Here is a 21,014-nt window from a genome sequence, read left to right on the forward strand (position 1 = left end):
GAGAGAGAGAGAGAGAGAGAGAGCATCGATCTCAAAAAAATTTGTTGGGTAAATTCATTTCTTAGCCCATATTGGGATCAAGCAGAGGGAAAAGAATCTGGTTACGGATATCTAGTTTAAAAATCGGATCCGGGCGGGTATAAGAATTTTCTACCCTCCCGGGTTCAATCCGGGCGGATGACCACTCCGATTGACCCAGGTTTCCGGGTTTCAGACCAAACCGGAAAAAAAAATTCGGCCCGGTTCTACACCCCTATTATTGACGTATATGCAATTTAATTGTAATTAATGTTTTGATCAGATTTTAAACAATAATTATAATGCATGATAGTAATGAATTGAACAAACTATAAAATGCATATTTTCATATTTCTTGTAAATATTTATTAACACAATATGAATAAAACTATTTCTATATGTTGTATCTTAAGATTGTTAAGAACAAATTAATAAAAGTTTCTACACTTACAAAAACCGTTGATTTAATGAGAACTATTTCTTTCACATTCATACAGATGAATTATTAGATCATGTTTTTAAATTCAAGCTCTCTTCTTAAATGATCGTGATCAAGTTCAACTCGAACTCGAACTCGAACTCGAACTTGTCGGCATCCTATTCCAACAGGGATACAACTCTACAAGTCATCTTTGTGTTAAAACTCTTTAACTGACTGCCTACTCAAACTCTAAGCCATGCACATCTCCACCGTCCACTAGGATTCATTCCCCAATAGAACTCTCTTACAATTCTACAAATCATCTTCACATTAAAACTGTTAAATCAACTCCTTATATATATGTTCAGCCCTATGCACTTTACGTGTATTCCATTCCTCTTCAAGCCCTAGTGTAGTTGCTACTTATTCGTATTAATTTGAATAAAGTTTAATTGTTAGAAAAAAAATTAAACTGAACCAACTAATATTCTGGCACCAAAAATTCAAAATTAAGGCCTGGTTTGGATACATAGTTCAATCGATATGATATAAGATATTTTAAATAATAGTGAGATTTTTTGAGTTAAGATGAAATAAGATAGTTTGTAAAAAATTGTATGTTTGAATAATGATATGAGATAAGATAGTTTTGATTTTCTAAGATTTGATAAAGGAAAATACTAAAATCATAACTAGGTATTCCCAGCTGGGATCCCAACTGGTTTTTTGTTTTTTTGTTTTTTTTTTTTATGTAATGATTTAAGTAAGTATTTTTTTTATTGATATTGTGAATTTTTTAAAAAATATATTTAAAAATGATAAAAAAAATACATGAAAAAAAGCAAAAAAAAAAAAAGAAAGAAAGAAAGAAACACACTGGACGGGATCCCTCATGTGTGGGTGTAGAAGCACTCTTTGATAAAGGGATGGATGCTACCAATGATTGAGTAATAATTATGAATATATTAATAAAAAATAATATTTATGTGTAATTAAAAAAAAACTATCGTAAAGAAATTTAAATCTCAAAATATATTAGGAAGTTGTTAGCCGAAATTACTCTATAATTCTAAAAAATAAATTTTCTTTTTTAAAAGATATTAGTCTTAAAGATATTATTATTTTAAAAAATAATTTAAATTTCAAAATATATTGGGAAGCTGTTGGTCAAAATTTATAATTTCTCTTTTTTAAAGATATTTTTATCTATTTATTTTTCTATATATAAGAAATTCGTCATTTTTTATTCTAATTATAAATTTTAATAATTTTAATTATTGTAATAAATAAGTATATGAATTATGTTGTAGATTTGTTTATTTTCTAATAAAACTCTAAAATGCACTTCTATTCAATGCACACAAAATTATCAATTTTTTCTTGAAAATATATTATTTTAATAATGACTTATTGATTATTTTATTTTAATTACAAATGTTTTTTTTTTTATCGTGTGAGATTCTTTTTACTATTTATATAAGAAAGTAATAAGATAAATTTAAAAATTTACAGATAAAATAAAGATATAAAATTAACGGTTTGAATAGATAAAATTATATCATCCGTACAGATTATATGAGATAATCATCGGGCCTAACTTTGCAGTAACAGTTCGTGGTACATTTTAAAAAATAATAATAATAATAAAAGGACAATATGACAAAAATGGCCTCAAAAGTTCATAAATCTCACCACATGTGCATTGTGCAACTTATCGTCGGGGTGCACGTTAGCACATTCTGCCTTCTCTCGGCTCTCGCAGACACACAACACAGTGCCCTCTAATTCCAAAGCTCTCATTTTTCCTCCCTCCCCGGAGTTGTTTCTCGGTAGAGAAAACTCGTCCAGGACATACTAACAGGTAAAACGACAGTTTCAGACTCCGAAAAATTCCTAGATTTTCCTTTTCTTTTCTCGGTAGCCAAACAGAAATGTAAGCTGTTTGTCAAGGCTTTGATTTTTAGTATGCCTACAGATTAATCAGAATAGGATATGGCGAGCGCAATCGACGCATCGGGAGATCCGATCCCGACATCGGCAGTTCTGACATCGTCATCCAAGCACATATCGCTCAGATGCCAAGCGGAGAACGTGGCCTTCCTCAAGTGCAAGAAGCAGGATCCTAACCCCGAGAAATGCCTCGACAAAGGCCACCAAGTCACTCGCTGCGTCCTTGGCCTGTAATGCTCTCTTATGATTTTGTTTACTCTTTTCATTTTATTTGATTTGATTTGCGTCCCTTTTTATCTCAATTTGTGTTCTGTTTGGTCGCTGGGTAAATGTTAAAGAAGAAAGGAAATCCACGTATTGAGTAGTGACATTTTTTAAATTTGAGACTGTAGGATGAAGTAAAATGTTAAAGAAGAAATGATATTTTTTCGATTACCTATCAAAGAAAATAGAAACTAGAAAGACCAGAAATATTTGAGAGTTTCAGCTTTGTTAAACTATTAGACTTTCTTCGGAATTCGTGGCAATTAAGTGGAGATTTGGTTTTCTCTGCTGAAATATCATTCTAAGTTGAACTCTGAATTTGGATTTTCTTTTAGTAATTGTTTTGTTTCTTTCTGTTGAAGTTCTTTGGTCTAGGCAACATTTCAATGCGAGGATTCTTGTTATAAATCGGCTAAAGCAGTAGAAATATATACCATTTACTGCATTTCGACATTTAGGTTTGTACCGCTTGATTCTTATAAGGCTCATTCTCACCCATGGAACCTAACCCCCAGGTAGACTAGCACAGCAACCCACCTCCATGGCATCCCACTTAAATCGTAGTTTGATCCCTCATCCTAGGGAGAATCAAACCTATGGCATGGGGCTCATGCACACACGTTCGCCCTTACCACTTGGGCTACCCACGGGTGGGTTATTATCAGCATTAATTGGTTAAATAAATTGTTACATAACTCTTGAAGAAAATCTTAAACTTATTTTGCCTTAGGTACCTTTTATTTGAAAAAAAATATCAAATCTCATCTATGCTGTTGGATATTTGAATCTGTTTTAAAACCGCTTCAACGATTCTAGGGTTCTTCTTTAATCCATTATGTCTTGAAAATATATTGGCAAGTTTGTTTTTTGATACATCCAACACCCCACTGAAGTTGGTCCCACAACAAGTAGTATGTTGATACACCAAGCTTGTAAGCAGCAAAACTTTTTTGTCTTTGCTCCTTTTGTAATTTAATGACACCATGCTCAGTTGCCAAGGTTATTCTTACTACTAATTGTATTTCCTCAGTGATCTGTTACAAAATGGTCCTTTTGTTAATTATAAAAAAAAAATGGTCCTTTTGCTGTCAATTGGTTTTGGTTTTTTGTGATTTAATTTGAAAAAAATGCATAGTTGGGGGTTACAAAATGAAAATTTCCCCTCCCCCGACATCGCAAGCAGGTGAATGGTGTATGTCATCGGTGCACCCACCAAATTATAAATTTACAATATGGAAAAAAAAAATTGGAGAAGAAAGTTAGAATCCCCTTTGACTGAAAAGCTTGCATTCCTTTAATCCAAATGGGCCAGGAGGATGATCTATCGTGTGTCACACACATCCTACACGAATAGTACTTGATCATTTACTATTATGAAGGTGACATACAATAAAGTAATCTGTAGGCTTACGAGGGTGAATTACTTTTGTAGTTCATCAAATAATTTCATATCTTACCATATCTTACCATATGAAGCTCAATTCTGAATCTTGAAGTAACATAATTTAGGGAGTCAGACACTTCCCTGGTTTTTCCTCTATGCCCTTGAAGGGTATGTCTACAAATGATTTATCCAACTATTCATCATCAAGCTTCTTTTGTATGCTGGACTAGCATGTTAAAAAATTTTCCCCCTTTTCCTCATGCTTATTTATTATAAAGGACGAGACAACCTTTCTACTGAGCCTCCTTTCGGCCTAGTATATATTCGGCTATAATTTGTTAGGCCTGTAACTACCTGTTTGTTTTTAGATATCCATATGGGTAAAATTACATAGTTTGTTCAGGTTGCATAATCCTCAAGAGAATTTGGATATTTATTTATGGTTCTTGATAATTTATAGTATTTGCTGGGAAGAAATATGTTAAAACATTAGCATGAAAGTTTTTTAGACTTTTTGGTTCATCATTTGTGCACATCATTTCCAAATGATCTGATTTTTGGCCGCCCTGCAGGCTGAAAGATCTTCACCAGAGGTGCACAAAAGAGATGGATGCATATGTTGGATGCATGTATTACAACACAAATGAGTTTGATTTATGTCGCAAAGAGCAGCAAGCATTTGAGAAAGCATGTCCTTTGGAATGAGACAAGCCAATCCCGTGGTCACAATAACATCGGAAGTTTGCATTGAGCAAGTACTGTTGTTGCATACAGTTTTAATTAAGCATGTTTTTCGGCGTGGAGATTGTCACCCATTTTTCATGTTCACTGTTCAAATTTTCCGTAGGAAATGCTTCCAGGTCTGGACGACGTTGCCGTCTTTTCAAGCATAATTATTGATGAATGAGCATCCATTTTCTAAAATGTAATGACAGACCTTTTTTTCCCTTCTGTTTCTGTTCCGGAAGCATTTAAAATAATAATAATAATTATTATTATTATTATTTTCCTTGATGAGAGAGTGAGCGAATGGCTTACAAGACTTGAGCGTGCACCAGAAGTACTAGGACATTAGAAGTACTTCTGATGATAATCTACCAGGAAGTCACCAAAACTATTGGAGAATTATAATAAGAAGGTTCTGGTACCCAACAGCCAGTAGTTATAGGGTAGTGCACGTTGTCTTTAAAAACAAAGGGCTATTTTTCATCGGGAAATTATAATTTCTCAGAACAAATAATTGAAAAAAAAAAAAAAAAAAGGGTGGAAAACGAGCTGCTACATCATTACCATATCAGAGACTAAGAAATAAAGAAAAATATATGCATCTGCCTCACACCGGCACACACTCAACCTATTGAGTGTAAAAAAAAAAAAAAAGTGAGGTGAAATGTGTGCCGGTGTGGGGCAGATGCATAGCATTTCCCAAGAAATAATCCATAAAAACAAGCTTCTTGATAAATAGACCTCAAATCGCAAGGACACGAGGTAGTGTGTCTCGCTACACAGTGAATCAGTGATAGTGAGATTTCAGTGTGAATGTAACGTGACACCCTCTATGCAACCGTCTAAACAAAACAATCCAACCGATTATCACTACCATCTATTTTTTTTTTTTTTTTTTTAAGCTCCTAAGATCTCACCGCCTTAGCGGGATCAACCTTCTCTTCTGCTATAGTTAACCATAGTTCATACCCTCATCTCTTGCCCCCGACAATGCAGAGAATGTATTAGTGGAAACCTTCCGTGATTTCCAGCCACCATCTCAAGTTCTCAACACCTATTAACAGGACGACTCATTCACGCCAAATACCATCAAAGACCAAACCAGCTTTTTAACGTGAAATTTCCCCATACTTCTAAAATCTCTTTTGCTATATGCTGTTTGTTCAGACCCCTACCCCTCATAATTTCCTGTTTCGTAATACTGTTATATATATCTTGAATTTTTTATTTATTTAAAAAGTTAAGTGGAAATGTGTAACCTCATTATTTCAACTAGCATGCCCTATGACGGACACACATCTATCATTCATAGGACAGGTGGCAAGCACCAGCCCACAAGGAATTAATTGCAGTCAAAAATATTTTACGCAGAAAAAAAAAAAAAAAAAACTTGTTTTAAACAAGAAACCAGAGTATGCAAATTGTACTACAAATAATCTACTCCCACGTAGTTGCTAAAGGTAACCAGGTCAAATGCCATTTTAGCACACCCCAAAAGCACGGAACAAATCCTAAAGAACTAAACCAACCATACAAACGATCCTCCAAAAATTACAAGCACCCACTTAACTAACAAACAAAACGGACTCAATCCGACAACACACGTCCGTGCAGTAACAGTAATATCCACAATACTTGTGCTCTTACAGAATACAAGAACGCACAGTCGTTGTCCAGCCAAATTAATGGCGCTAAATACGCTCTGATCCTGTGAGGAGCACCACATGACCAGCAACATGCAACAGCCATCAGCGAGGACTGCATGGTAAGAATCAAAGGAACGGTCACCTTTCTTCTCAATTAACCAATGCAAAATTGATAAAAGGAAAGTTCTCTCTCTAGGGGGCTAATCTTCAATCACCCATCATCACCAACCCATACCATTCGCGCCAATGGGACCTTGAAAGATCCAATACGTTGAATCATCCCTAGCCCCACAGATAATAATGATAATGATTGTAGGATGTGCTTTAGATGGCACTAGAATGTATTTCAATACCAGTTCATATAGAAGCCGATCATGAATACATACGGAAAAACATTCTACCTGTAGGATCGTGACCGAAATCTTGAAGGACTGTGATCATTACCCCTCGGACTCAGTGACCTGCTCGGTGCATAATCTCTTGCAGCACGAGGACTCCGACCATTTTCCCTTGGACTCAGGGACCTTCTATAGTCCCTCTCATCACGTGGAGGAGATCGTGAAATTGACCTAGAATGCACTGGTGAACGATAATCATCCCTAGCCCCACGGTCCCTGTATCAATGGCAAGGAACAAAAGTTATTTAAAAAATAAAACAAAATAAGAAGAAAAACAGCATATAAATCAGCACATGGGACAAAAAACAGATATATATAAATATATATCTTACTGAAAAATCACACCAACTAGAAGCATCTCTATTTTTCACAAACAGATAGAAGTCCAATTCACAAACCATAAAGCTCCATAAACAAAATTAATTCAGCAGAGTTAGTCATCGGAATCAAAATTAGATGCTTTGCTTTTAGATAGAAGGTTTTCACTCGTATCCTCAGCAAAATCTAATGATCAAAATATGACCTTTACCTGCACCTTCCCAAGATTTCTGAACAAAAATATGACACTTGGATCCAAACAGTGACAGTTAAGCTCTATAATGATGCACTGGGTGAACAGCATCTGATAACTTCATAGCTCTCTTGGCCCCAACTTTCTAAAACCTCAAACTATCTTTTTCTTGGACAATGTCATCATATCTCTACCAGTAAAAACTTTGAATTGCTTCCCTTCTTTGAAGATGATTTCTTTCTTTGGCCAAATATTGGCTCAATGTTTCTTTCTTAACTGGATGGTATATGCAAAACAAGATATCAAACACAACAAATTTCTTATGAAAAGAAAATTACTTGAGCAGCTTAAATAAGAAAATATAAAGTATTATTGTGATAGAATCATCTCTTGCACCGATTTATCTTAGTCAAGTTCATTCAACGATAGCAAGCCTCACAAACCAAAATTTGGAGGAAAGTAAGCCCATGCAAGTTGTGTACAAAATAGCTGATGAAGGCGAGATTATAGATAAGTCAATTGATGGAATTTGATAGAAATGTAAGCAAGTTTCCCATCACTTTGAGCTCTCTTTTCTAGTTAATCTTTTATTAATCCCGAAGTCTTTGAAGTCTCCCTTTTCACTTTAATGTCTGCATAAAAAGGGCACCAGCAGATATTATTCATTGCAACACGTGCTACATTATGTCCAAGAGACAACAAACTCCTTATGGCAAAAGTCACAACATAGGAATTCATCAAGGGTTCAACTTTCAGAGATTTCTTCTCTTGGTAAGAATTAAAATTTTTCCAAGATCCCAAAAGTAAAGCAGCAGGATTTTCACAATCTCGCACCAAAAGGGAAAAAAAGAAAGAAAGAACTGCAATCCTCATTTGACAAAATCCCTTATATTAACCATTTTGCAACTTCAGTACATATGCCATCATTGTTGTGAAGATATAAAAAAGAATTTCTCCTTAGGAAGTATTACAGAACTATACAATTCACCAAGAAATAATAACAAAAGAAAATAATACAGATAAAACATAACAGGATAACAAATTGCCAGAGATGGAAGGCATCAGGAAATAGCTTTCAAACATCAAATAGACTAGCATTAGCATTAGTTTTGTGTCATTATTGCTAGCAATGATTGATCTTAATTATAGCAGTTCAAAATTAAACCTGTATACTGATTCTCAAGATGGTTTTGAAATAAAATTATGTATCAAATCAATCATCTATGAAAACAGATATCCTGCAAGTGTTTCCGTATGATCCTTTCTCTTACCAAATGAAACCAGTCTGCCCAAATAGGACTAACATTTGGGAATGCTAGTTGGAAATTTTAGTTCTTGAGACATATTTGATTGTGAAAGTGGTGCGGTCAATCGAGAATATGTTTGGAAAAATTTTAGCGAGATGCAATTTTTTGAGATTAATCCTTTGTGTTTCGTTTTTTTTTTTTTTTGTTTTTTTTTTGGGTTGGGGATTGGGGGGACATAGAAATTGACACACCTGGTTAGATGAGAGTTTTTTTACAGAAAATTTAAAAAAAAAATAGTTTTGGTGTTTAAGAGATGGTTGAATTGGAAGCTATAAAATATTCCACAAGTTTTTTAAACCAAACGTGTACTAAAATTTTAAGCTCACATTACAAATATAAATTTACATGTATACTCAATGCATTTGACGTACTGCATTACATAACCAAAGCAGTGGTAGCATCCATTAGTTTTCTGCCTTACATAGCAAACCCAGAGCATAGAGACAGGACAAGGTTTGTAGCAAATGGACAATGAAAGCAACACCGTTGGTCAGATGTATGGCTTTGTTAAGTTGAGTTGACTATTATCGCATGGGCAACAATAATATTTTTTTGAAATTCTATCTACCCACTATGTTCCAAACAACTTGTTCATGTTTTATCGGGCAATGTCACATAAGTTCTAGGCATATAGGAGAAACATACGCATTGTGCCATGAATCTATGCTGCCATATATTTTTTTTGATAAGTAAAAATATTATATATATATATATATCAATAGGAGTAACAGTCTATGCTGCCATATATAACAAAGAAAGGCACAATGTATACTGAGAATCTAATTTTATTTTTTATAGGTATGGATACTGAGAATCCAATAATAATTCATCGACTCAAAACTTTTGCCTGACCACAACAAATGAAATGAACAAACAGAATATGCAGAGGATTATAACAAAGCAGTTGTGCATACCCCATGGCACCAAAAAGATTAAAAGAACCATAATAGTACTCCAAGCATTGTAGCACTGAATTTCTTTTTCAGTGCATATAGCATTGAAGTTTTTTTTTTTAGGAGGTGACATATAGCATGAAAGTATTAAGAATGACAAAAACAACAACAATCCCCAATTTTTAATGGAAAGTCTTCTAAGAGATAAAATCCAAACCTTGAGTCATGCCTAGCTGGTGTAGGTGACCTTGAGTAAGCTGTGAGGAGTAAAAATAAGTTTAGCAGGAATTTAAAGCAACAAACAGTTCTTTTCACAAAAGAACTACAAATAATACTTTTCCAACTTCATAAAAATAAATTGATTGCAAAAGCGAAGGTTCAAACTAACAGCGGTATCGGCGTCTAGGAGACCTTGGTGGAGTTCTCCTTCTGCTTCCTCCATATCTACCACTTTTTTTAGGTGTACAGGGTAGGAATGTAAAACAGAGTCAGCAGGCGCTTGATAAGGTAAACAGTTTATCACAATTTCAAAGATGATTCCAGACACCAAAAAGGCCTTACTGGAAAATTGAAAATAACTGAAATGTTGTTATACCTTGTACGGGAAGTTACACGCATTTCTTGAGGTGTTTTTCTGTTCTCCTCAGCAAACACAATTCTTATTTCACGTCCACCAATAATTGTATGGTTCAGTTGTTGTTTTGCTTCTGCAGCATCTTCAGCATAACGGTACTTCACAAATCCAAAGCCTCGTGGCTCCCTATATGTACAAAAAAAAAAAAACATGATTCACTCCCTCAAATTAACTGTATAAAGAACTTGGACCACAACGTCAACAAATAATAAACAATTTTCCGTTTTCACGAAAATATTTGCTTAATGAATTATACCGTTTTCAACATGCACACTTATACACATTCACACACATAAACATTACCACACAAATATTACAATAGATATGTAGCACCAAACTCATCTATATCCTTATATTCTTGAATATGCCATGACTTATAGTGTATTTTATTCAGAGTTTCAAACCAATATTTCAATATTAGACATGCTTTCAACTCTGGAAAATAATTTTTAATGTTACTTGAGAACTCATAAATGATCTGCGTACAAAGAGATATAGTAGTGAGCAGTGGAACCATTGTTGATTGATTTTAAGCATAAAACCTACAAAACAATGAATGGGTTGCTGTATTACGAAACAAAACATAAGGACAGCACCTAGATACATCTCTAGGCACTTGCTACAAGTAACTTAACTTGACGGCATATATGAACTGAGAACTATAATATATGTATATTAATCTCCCAATCAAGTTTTCAACAAACTTACCTTGACAAAGCAAATCATTCAAAGTGTGACTCTTGATCAAACAGATTAAATCAATCAAATCAACCAGTGCAATACACACAATAAGCAACCAACAGCCAACACATATAGTGCAGACGAAAAACATACCCGGTATAGTAGTTCTTTGGTAGATAAACATCCTTCACGGGACCATATCGCTCGAATGGAATCCTCAGGTCTTCTGTCCTGCACATCGTAGTTCAAAATCTCAAACATTTCATTCTTTAAAAGTGGAGTATTCGCTGATTACATTAAGAGTTTAGAAAATAGTTAGAGTTGAAATTTGAAGAGAAATAATATCACGATGATCGGACACCACAAAACAGGGACAATAATACAAAATTTTCTATTGAGAAAAAGACCTGAAGAAGAAAGGAAAATACCTTGCGTCAAGGGGGAGATTGCGGACCAGCAAACCAGAAGGAGCCGGGGAGCGACGGTCTCTGTAGGATCTGCCTTCTCGATAGCGATCGCGAGGTTCATCTTCGTATCGCTTGCGACCGCGTGGCGGGGTTCTGCTCCGCCGGCGAGGGCTGTAGCTTCTGCTACGGCTCCTGTACCTCGCCATTGCTGCAGATTCTCTTACTTTTGCTCGCGATTAAAAGCCGATTGAGAAACCCTCGGAGTGGAGAGGGCTTGAACTTTGAACACGGATCACAGATACAAAACCCCAACCCTAACCCCTGACCCAAACCCTAAACCATGGAAAAGGGGGGGAAAGATGCGCTCGATATAATATAGACGTGTGTTGGGCGTCGTTTGGAAAGTTTTGGAGGGAGGGGATAAGGTCGTGGGAAACTAAAGCGGCTACTATACAGTGAGCAATGAGTCAGTGATTGCCTGAAGCCCTTTGCTCTGGGCCTTAATTCGGCCCATTGTTATGTTGGACTTAAGGCCGTATGCCGCCCAATGTGGGCCTGAACCATTTGTTTCGAGACCCGTTATCCTGAATCTTATTGATATCTGACATTAAAGACGAATATCTGCCTATTCATTAAAAGCGTCTATACATGTACTGTTTATTACTATTCATCAACAGTAATAATCAGTCAAAAGAGTTTTTTTTTCCTTCTTCTTCTTCGTATGATTTTTTTCCGCATATCTTATTACTGTTCATCAACAGTAATGAACAGTGAAAAAAGTTTTTTTTTTCTCGCATATTTGTTTAGTTTTTTTTTTTTTTTTTTTTGTCCGTGTGAATGCCAATGTGCGATGTAATACCACAATCGTGCATGGGAATGAGAGAGAGGAAGAAAGGAAAAGTGGAGAAAAATATTAATTTTTGGATTTTAAATTTCACCATTCATCTTTAATCTTCAGATTTAATCTAACGGTAGAAGTTTAAATATTGATTTAAACTAACATAAAATAGATAATTAAAATATAAATATTCTATCATACACTAAAAATTAGCTTCAATTTATAAAATACTAATTTTTCATCATTAAATAAAAGATAAAGTTTTACTGATCATTTTTAAGAGAATAATTTTATATCATATACTAAAAATCAACTTTAATTTATAAAATACTAATTTTTCATCATTAAATAAATGATGAAATTTTACTGTACATTTTTAAGAAAAAAAAAAACTATCTATTTAATTTGAATTTTTAATATAATTTAACTTTCATAATAAATTATGAACATAAATAAATAATAATTTTATTCTTATACATTAGATTATTTTAATATTCGAAGTTACATTTTATTTTTTTCTTCAAATTGGCAGATGTGGCAAACGTGCTTTGCACGTTTACCACCGCTAGTATTTGCCTATTACTTAAAAGCGTCTATATGTGTATTGTTTATTACTGTTGATGAACAGTAATGAACAGTAAAGTAGCTGTTTTTTTCGCATGTTTTTTCGCATATTCTATTACTGTTCATCAACAGTATGATGAACAGTAATGAACGGTAAAGAGTTTTTTTGTTTTTTTTGTTTTTTTTGTTTTCTTTGGGTTTGTCCGTGTCAATACCAATGTGCGACGTAATACTGCATTCGTGCGTAGGAAATGAGAGAGAGGAAAAAAGAAAAAGGGAGAAAAAATATTAATTTTTGAGTTTTAAATGAACAATAAAGAAGCTATTTTTTTTTCTTCGCATGTTTTTTTCGCATATCCTATTACTGTTTATTATATTATACACTAAAAATCAACTTTAATTTATAAAATACTAATTTTTCATCATTAAATAAATGATGAAATTTTACTGTACATTTTTAAGAGAAAAAAACTATATAATTAATTTGAATTTTTAATATAATTTAAATTTTATAATAAATGATAAACATAAATAAATAATAATTTTATTCTTATACATTAGACTATTTTAATATTTGAAATTACACTTTATTTTTTTTTTCAATTTGACAGATGTGGCAAATGTGCTTTTTTTTTATCAATTAGAAAATCTTACGCCATATAGGATTTTACACAAGTACCACTAATTTCAAAATAACCAAGTCCATTTTAGTGATCAGCGCAATCACTGAATCAAATAACTAGTAAAAATAGAAAATAAAATAAAAAAATATGAACTAATTAATTACTGTCGTCTGGCCGATTTGACGCTTCTGTCATTGCCGACCTTACTATACTAGGATGCCAATTAACCTTTTATATATGTGTGCGTATATATATCTCCTTATATTTAAAAGTGTGTATCGTCTGATGAATAGTAAGATGAATAGTAATGAACAATGATAAATAGTATTCTTATTTTACGCTTCCCTTCTTCGTCCATCTCTACATCTTCATAGCAATCATCTTTACAAAATCACCACAAAATATCACAAAAATTATTACAAGAGAACTGCTACCGAAATAGTCCGAAAATATGTCCTGAATGTGTATTTCACTTTTTTATTTTTATTTTTTTTTTCATGTATTTTTTTAATCATCATAAACATTTTTAAAAAAATAAAAAATTCACAACATCTTTAAAAAACAATTCCTTAATCACTAGGTAAAAAAAAAAAAACGTGAGAGAGGGAGAAAGAGAAAGCGAGACGAAAATGAAATTTTTTAAGATTTAAATCTAACCCTTCATCATAACTCTCCAAATTTGATCAAATGTTAAAAATTTAAATACTGATTTAAATTAATTTAAAATAGATAATTAACATATAAATATCATATCATAAATAAATTATCAAATTTAATTTATAAAATACTAATATTTCATCATTAAATAATTTATGAAATTTTGTTAAATATTTTTAAAAAAGTATAACTATATAAGTAATTAGAGTTTTAACATAATTTAAATATGATAATATTCTTAATTAACTAAAGAGAACTGCTACAATTAACTAAAAAATAGTCCGAAAATATGTCCTGAATGTGTATTTCATTTTTTTATTTTTCTTTTCTTTTTTTCATGTATTTTTTTAATCATCATAAATATTTTTAAAAAAATAAAAAAAATTTACAACATCATTAAAAAAATATTTCCTCAATCACTAGATAAAAAAAAATAAAAATAAAAATTAGGCAAACATCCCTTGGACGTTACCTACTGCTAGTATATATATATATATATATATATATATCTCTCTCTTAAATAATAGGAAAATGCTATACGTACACATAAAAAATACAGATTTGTTTACATAAGAAAACGTCATCAATCATCTTTCCAAAAATTGAAACCCTGAAAGATTTCAAGCCAACGACTTGAGCGACTAATGTAAAGTACAAACTTTACTAGGTGGTCCATCCTCCCCCACCTTAGGCAAGCTTGTAATGTACTATGTCGTTTTCACTTTAATCATTTCCTCAATCTGATAGAGGCATATGCACCTCCTTCAAGCAATACCCTTTTAGGAGAGGAGGTTGGATATGAGATCGTCAGAGATTGGAGATGAAGTTGTCTATAGTGTTGGAGTTGTGAGTAAACGAGTCAGAGCTACGAGCTTACGATAAATGCCCCAAGGAAGGATTCTAAAGCAGAAAAGGAAAAAATGATTTATTTTTCACCCGATCATGTACAGGAGGGTCTTTCTACCCAATAGCTTGAAGATCTTTAGTTAGACTGTTCATCCGGGCTGGATTTTTTTCCGGCCCGGTCCGAAACCAGGATACCCGCTTTTCGGATCCGAGTTCCGGCCAAATCCGGGCCGAAATCTGGATTATAAAACCCGGACCTATACGGTCCGGATTTCCAATCCGGAACCCACATTTATACCTAAAAACAAAAGGCTTCGTCAAGTACCAGTTGCCCGTTCATCTCTTTCTTAGGTTTAGCTTTCAACCGATACACCTCTCTCTTCAAGCCTTCTCTTCGAGTTCATCTTCGCAATTCATCTTCTTTCTTAGGTTTAGCTTTCATCTGTCCCATCTCTCTCTCTCTTTTCTTCGAGTTTCTCACTTGTGGCTCCGTAGTCTTCTTCTCTCTCTCTTTCTCTCTCGTGCTAAAACCCTAGCTCGTGGCCGTCGTCTTCTACTTTTTCGCTTCGTCGTCGACTTCTACAACCAATGTTAGTTTTTTTCCATTTCACATACTCTCTATGTTGGTGCTATTATTTCGATTTGGATCGTGAAATATTGTCTCTGTTTTAGTTCTTCTTGACAAACCGAAGGTTCGTATTTCCTTTTTTGGGAAATATTCCCAAAATCCATGCTTTACACTTCCAAATCTGTGTTTTTTGACAATTGTTTTAGATGTGTAAGCATGTGGGGAAGGTTTAGAATCTGTTTTGGGTTTGTTTTTAAATATGAGGTTTTATTTATTTATTTGGGTCTGTTATACGCTGTTATTTTGCTATATCTGCTATTTTTTCATGTCTTGGCTTGCTTTCTGCAACTGGATTTTTGTTCTCTCCGTTGATTTTGGATTTATTTTGATGTGAATGTTTGAATGGAATAATCTGAAAGAAAACAAAGCCAAACTCTTAATATGTTATAGTGCTTATCCTAGTGCTTAATATAATGTATCTTCACATATTACAATACGATGTGGAGAAATATGAGTTCGACAATTCATTCATCATTTTTTTTCTTTAATTAGGTTTGTGTAAATATTTCCAACTTAAGATATTAATTAATTTTTTTTCATAAATTCTTATTCTAAATATTTTATTGTTTTTAATCGTTTTCGCATAATTTTTAGGAGTTTGGTTTTAGAATTATGAATGTAACCACCAAATTCACTCTTATATAAGGTATTTTTTCGTCATAAGTGAGAGTTATCAAGAAATTGGTGTATCATCTTTTTTCTTAAAAAAATGAAAACTTTTTTCTAAATATTATAGTGGTTTAAGTGGGATTTCTTATTATACATTGATCCACTTATATCCTACTATTTATTTCAAAATAGATCTTTGATTAGGAAAAAAAAAAGTTCCCATTCCATCGATTAATGATGTCATCCAAGGCTGTCATGGACTCATGCGTAACCTGAGGGACGTTAACGGTTGACTGTGGCGTTCAAATACTAAACCATATTTTTTTGGATTCTTTTTCTTTCTTATAAATATTTGTTATGCATATTTTATATTTTTTGTCCTTGTGCAAATAGTTAATTCGGTTCGGTTTCTTTAATATGTAGTCCTTATGTGTAGCTTTTGGTTCTTGTTTGTTTCCGGGGGAAAAACGTTATTAAATTCGCTGAAGTTGAGCTTAAATACAGTTTGAAGTACAAAATTAGGACTTCCTGAGCTGGATTTGGAGCTTTCCACTTCAATCAAAACTAGGTCTGTTTCTTCGTTGTTTACTGACCATATTCAGCTTTTGCTCTGGTTTTCCCCTCTCTCCTGGCACTGAAACTGGGCCTTTCAAAAGAAAAATATGTTTTTTCCTCGGTAGAATTGTGGCTAATTTATAATGCTTTATAATGCTTCTTTCAAGCAAAGAAATCTCACAACTAACTTGAGGTCTCTGCTCTTTCCCGACTATAGAAGTCTTTGCTTACAGGTATAGGATACATCTTTGATCCAAAATTTTCCTTTGTAAAGATCGCTGCTCCTTATGCACAGGAGTTACGAAGAGGTAGTAGTCCTCGTCTTCATGTTCCCTCCCTTAGAATTTCTATTCTAGGTCTCTCTTTTTGACATTTTAAGCATCCCCACTCCCTGTTTTTGAACTCAAAAAGTTTTTATTTTCTGTTTAATTATATTCCATTTAAGTTTCTTTTTGGGTATGTTCTCATTCGTCTACTAATTCATGTTTTTGTAAAAGTACACGTTTTTGGTCCATTATGCTCAGGGAACATCAGCGATTTAGAATATCTTACTATTGATGAAAAATTATTGATATGGGAAACTATACCATCTTTAGTTATTTTTGTCAGATTTATGTTCACCTATTATATTGCTTCTAGTTTGTACAGGTTGTAACAAATGCTCATTTCCCATATGGCGTGCAACAACATCAAATACTAGTTTCTGATTCAGTCAAGAGAGCTTGTCAAAACCATTATGCTGTGATTGTTGGAAGAAGAGCTAATTGCTGGAAAAATTTCTGATTTTTTTGCAAACAATTTGTTGTGTATTAAAGTTGATTAAAGTAATGTATATATTTTGTAATATTTTAGCAAATTAGTTCAAACAATGTAATATGTAATTGATTGCATCTTGTATGTTGCATGTATTTTACATGATGAATATTGCTTTTTTTATTTATTTATACATGCATTTAGTTAAAAAGTTAATTAATTATTTATAAGCTTATCTTGTATTAAGAAGTAAGACTGAAAGAGATATTGGTTTTTTGAAGTCTAATTAATAATAAAAAAGCTTTTGAAAAAAAAAAATTCAGGGTTATCCGGAATTCGGGTTTTGAAAAATTCGGATTCACCTGGGTTCCGGCCCGAGTCTGATCCGGACCAATCCGGTCCGGGTTTCGGCCCAGGTTTGAAACTCGATTTTCGGTCCGAGTATACCCGGGTTGGAACCCGGATGAACACCTCTAATCTCTAGCTTGAAAATGATGGAAACTCGGGAAGGACTCAAGGCAGAATGATGGTGATTTCAAAGCAAAATAGGGGAAAACGGAAAAATAAATGTTTAATTTGGAGCTTACTGTGTAGCCAGCTTCTAACCTAACCAAATGCTAAGGGAACAGAAACAAATAGCTGAAAAGATGTGGATTTGGAAAATCTTTTGAGAGGGAATTGAACAAAAATGGATATATGAAAATGTAAGATTGTGTTTGGTTGTTTAATCAAACTCAACCCATCTCAATTCATCTCAAATCAATTATTGATGAGATCTTATTATTTTTTGAACTTTTCAAAAAAAGTTAAACTCATCTCAATCTATTTTATACATTTCATCTTAAAAAGTTAAACTCATCCTAATTTAAAAAAGTTAAACTCATCTCAATAAGATCTACAAAATATTATTATTCACTACTCAATACAGCTCATCTCAATATCCAAAATAGGTAAATGATTTATACACAATATTTTTTACAATACTTTATACAACTATGTTTTAAATGAGAAGTATTTTTATAAAATATCTTATAAAATAAACATAATTTTACAAAAATATCTTCATTTTATAATATTATTGTGTAATATATTATACAATATATTATGTGTATAGCATTACTCATTCAAATATAGCCTCTAGAATGATTTTTCACCGAGTATTGGGTTTCAAACCTCGGAGGTAAAAGTAAAATAAAACGCTAACCGCGTCGGCTTGTAATGTGTAGCACATAAAAGAGTGACTACCTGTAGCATCACTCTAAATTATATGTTATTGCAAGCAATGGCATGGATGCGTGTATTGCTTCATCCTGAAATTATGGCAATTAGGATAATAAAGGGGTTTGTCGTGGTCACGAGATTGCTTGATTCTATCAAAATTCCGTTTCAATTCGATTCGTTTATTATATGAGTTTTCGTAAATATAAAATTATTATAGATTATTATACGATACAATTTATATAAAAGGCTTGACTTAGCTAGTATATGCATGCTCTTATAAACTCAATTAATTTTATATTTATTATTTTTGGTTTTTATAATAAAATTATATTAAGTACTTTTATTTTAGGAAGAGGAAGTATACCCCGATTTTATCAATACATATAGAGGAAAAAAGACAGAGTAATACATGAAACTACAACATTAGCTAATCCATATGCCACATCATTATAATCTTCTTTGTATATATGTTGTACATCAAAACTTATAAATTTGTTAAAGTCAAGTTTATCCTCCCAAATATTCACATACCTGCAAGGGCGTATTTTCTTATTTTTGTACCAATTAACCAAAAGTAATGCATCCGACTCAACAATAACATCATAAAAATCAAGCTAGTAACACAAAAAAAGACCAGTTTTAACTACGAAAGTCTATGCAAAAACATCTGTACGAATCCCCAAATGAATGGAAAGACTATGTATAAACTGCCCATAGTGATCTTGAATAATACCACCACAGCCAGCAAGTTTGGGGTTTCCCTTTTAAGGTCTCATCGATATTAAGTTTCGTTCTACCAATAGAGAGATTCAACCAGCGAATTAAGTTAAATTTTTTTGATTTAGTCTTCAACAATGTAATTCTCAAGAAATTTAAAATAGAAACATCGCCTAGCCTTGTTATGCTCCTTGATGGTTTAATCATCAGATTTAATTATTGCAACCACTTCACAAATTTTCAAATAATGCAATAAGCAGATTTGATTACACCTTCATTTTTGGTTGAGTTTTTTACTAACCACAACTCCTAAATTATTAAATAGGAAACTAGTTGAGCAATTATATGAATTTGATTTGTGCCAAAAAACCGACCACCAAGTTAGCAATTTATGTCTCCATCCTAAAGTTGAAGATCTAAGATGCCAAAAATATGTGAGAAGTGATGCCCTACAGATACAACAAAAGAATAATCATTAAAAATATGTAAATCAGATTCTACACCCTCACAATCGCAACTACACTTAGAAGCCAAGCTTATACCATATTTTTTAACATTAAAGTCCGAAGCTACCCCATTATTTCACAATTTTCATACAAAATCTAAAATTTTAATGGAATATTCTTACTCCAAATATACTTGTAAAAGAAAAGATTCCTACTCCAAATATATTTAAAAGCAAAAAATGGAGAGTGCTAGGTTCTAAAAATGGTCTATGTTGACTGAGTAGTAAATTTACCATCATTTGTATACTTTCAATATCTATCATCATCACCACTTCTTAGCCAAAACTAAGAACATGATGCATCAATACAGGATTTTGAAGAACCTCAAGCTTATCTCTCCGTCAATCAACTGTAGAATATATATCATTCAATCTCATATTTGATACAATGACAGGGAAATCCAAGGATACAAGGGACCCATTACCCATTCAGTTATCATGCCAAAAATTGATATTAAGTACTTGAAATAATTTTATATGTTTGTATATAAACTGCATAAATATATTTAAAAATAATTTAAAATCAATAACCATAACATAATTTGAAAAACGAATGAGTTGATAATGAGCATAAAATGTTACTTGATAATAAAGTCGAATACAACTTATATTTAAATAATCATTAAACAAATAAAACTTGATGTGAGGGAAGAAACCCCCAAAGACCTGATTGGGACAGACGCTGGACCTAGGCCCACTCACGGGGTCGGGAATGACTTTTATTCTATTGATGTTTTTTTTTTTATATTTTAAAAATATTTAAAGATATTTAAAAAATATAAAAAAAGAAAAATAAGATATAAAATTTGTCCTAATAAACTGGGGGTCACACTAACACTACTCATAATAATATTCACTTGTACATGCTTGTTCAGTATTATAATATTACTGACATTACTCAATGAAGGCTAATCGCAAAGGACCTTTTCGGCTTTTAAGACTAGTTTGTTTTTAGAGATGAGATGAGATGAGATGAGATGAATTGAGATGAAAGTTAAAAAGTTAAATAAAATATTGTTAGAATATATTTTTTAATATTATTGTTGTTTTAAAATTTGAAAAAGTTGAATTGTTTATTTTATTTTATGTAGAGATTTAAAAAAATTGTAATGATGAGATGAGATGAGATGAGATGAGATGAAATGAGATATTTTTAAAAAACAAACAATGACTTAATAAAGGCAAAATCGTGAACGACCTTTCGTGGAGTTGTAGAGGCAAAAAGCCGTGAAAGCATAACCGAACAATAGTACAAGGA

The 21,014-nt window shown here is 32.6% G+C and overlaps 2 protein-coding genes across 2 annotated transcripts; one reads left to right on the forward strand and one right to left on the reverse strand.

The window, feature by feature from the left end:
- The first annotated feature begins 2,120 nt into the window (after window positions 1-2,120).
- Window positions 2,121-5,038, forward strand: LOC108995013 (NADH dehydrogenase [ubiquinone] 1 alpha subcomplex subunit 8-B-like). Its single transcript, XM_018970473.2, has 3 exons — window positions 2,121-2,300; window positions 2,415-2,619; window positions 4,610-5,038. The coding sequence occupies exons 2-3, from the start codon at window positions 2,432-2,434 to the stop codon at window positions 4,740-4,742; spliced, it is 321 nt and encodes a 106-aa protein (XP_018826018.1). The 5' UTR covers window positions 2,121-2,300; window positions 2,415-2,431; the 3' UTR covers window positions 4,743-5,038.
- Window positions 5,039-6,176: 1,138 nt separating this feature from the next.
- On the reverse strand, window positions 6,177-11,653 carry LOC108995011 (serine/arginine-rich SC35-like splicing factor SCL28). The gene is made up of 7 exons (XM_018970471.2): window positions 11,262-11,653; window positions 10,987-11,064; window positions 10,114-10,278; window positions 9,907-9,968; window positions 9,736-9,775; window positions 6,811-7,023; window positions 6,177-6,521 (listed from the first exon to the last, which is right to left on the reverse strand). Exons 1-7 carry the CDS (start codon window positions 11,444-11,446, stop codon window positions 6,512-6,514), a joined length of 753 nt encoding a protein of 250 aa, XP_018826016.1. The 5' UTR covers window positions 11,447-11,653; the 3' UTR covers window positions 6,177-6,511.
- Window positions 11,654-21,014: the final 9,361 nt, after the last annotated feature.

Source organism: Juglans regia, chromosome 7 (assembly GCF_001411555.2).
Source record: "Juglans regia cultivar Chandler chromosome 7, Walnut 2.0, whole genome shotgun sequence".
Lineage (NCBI taxonomy): Eukaryota > Viridiplantae > Streptophyta > Magnoliopsida > Fagales > Juglandaceae > Juglans > Juglans regia.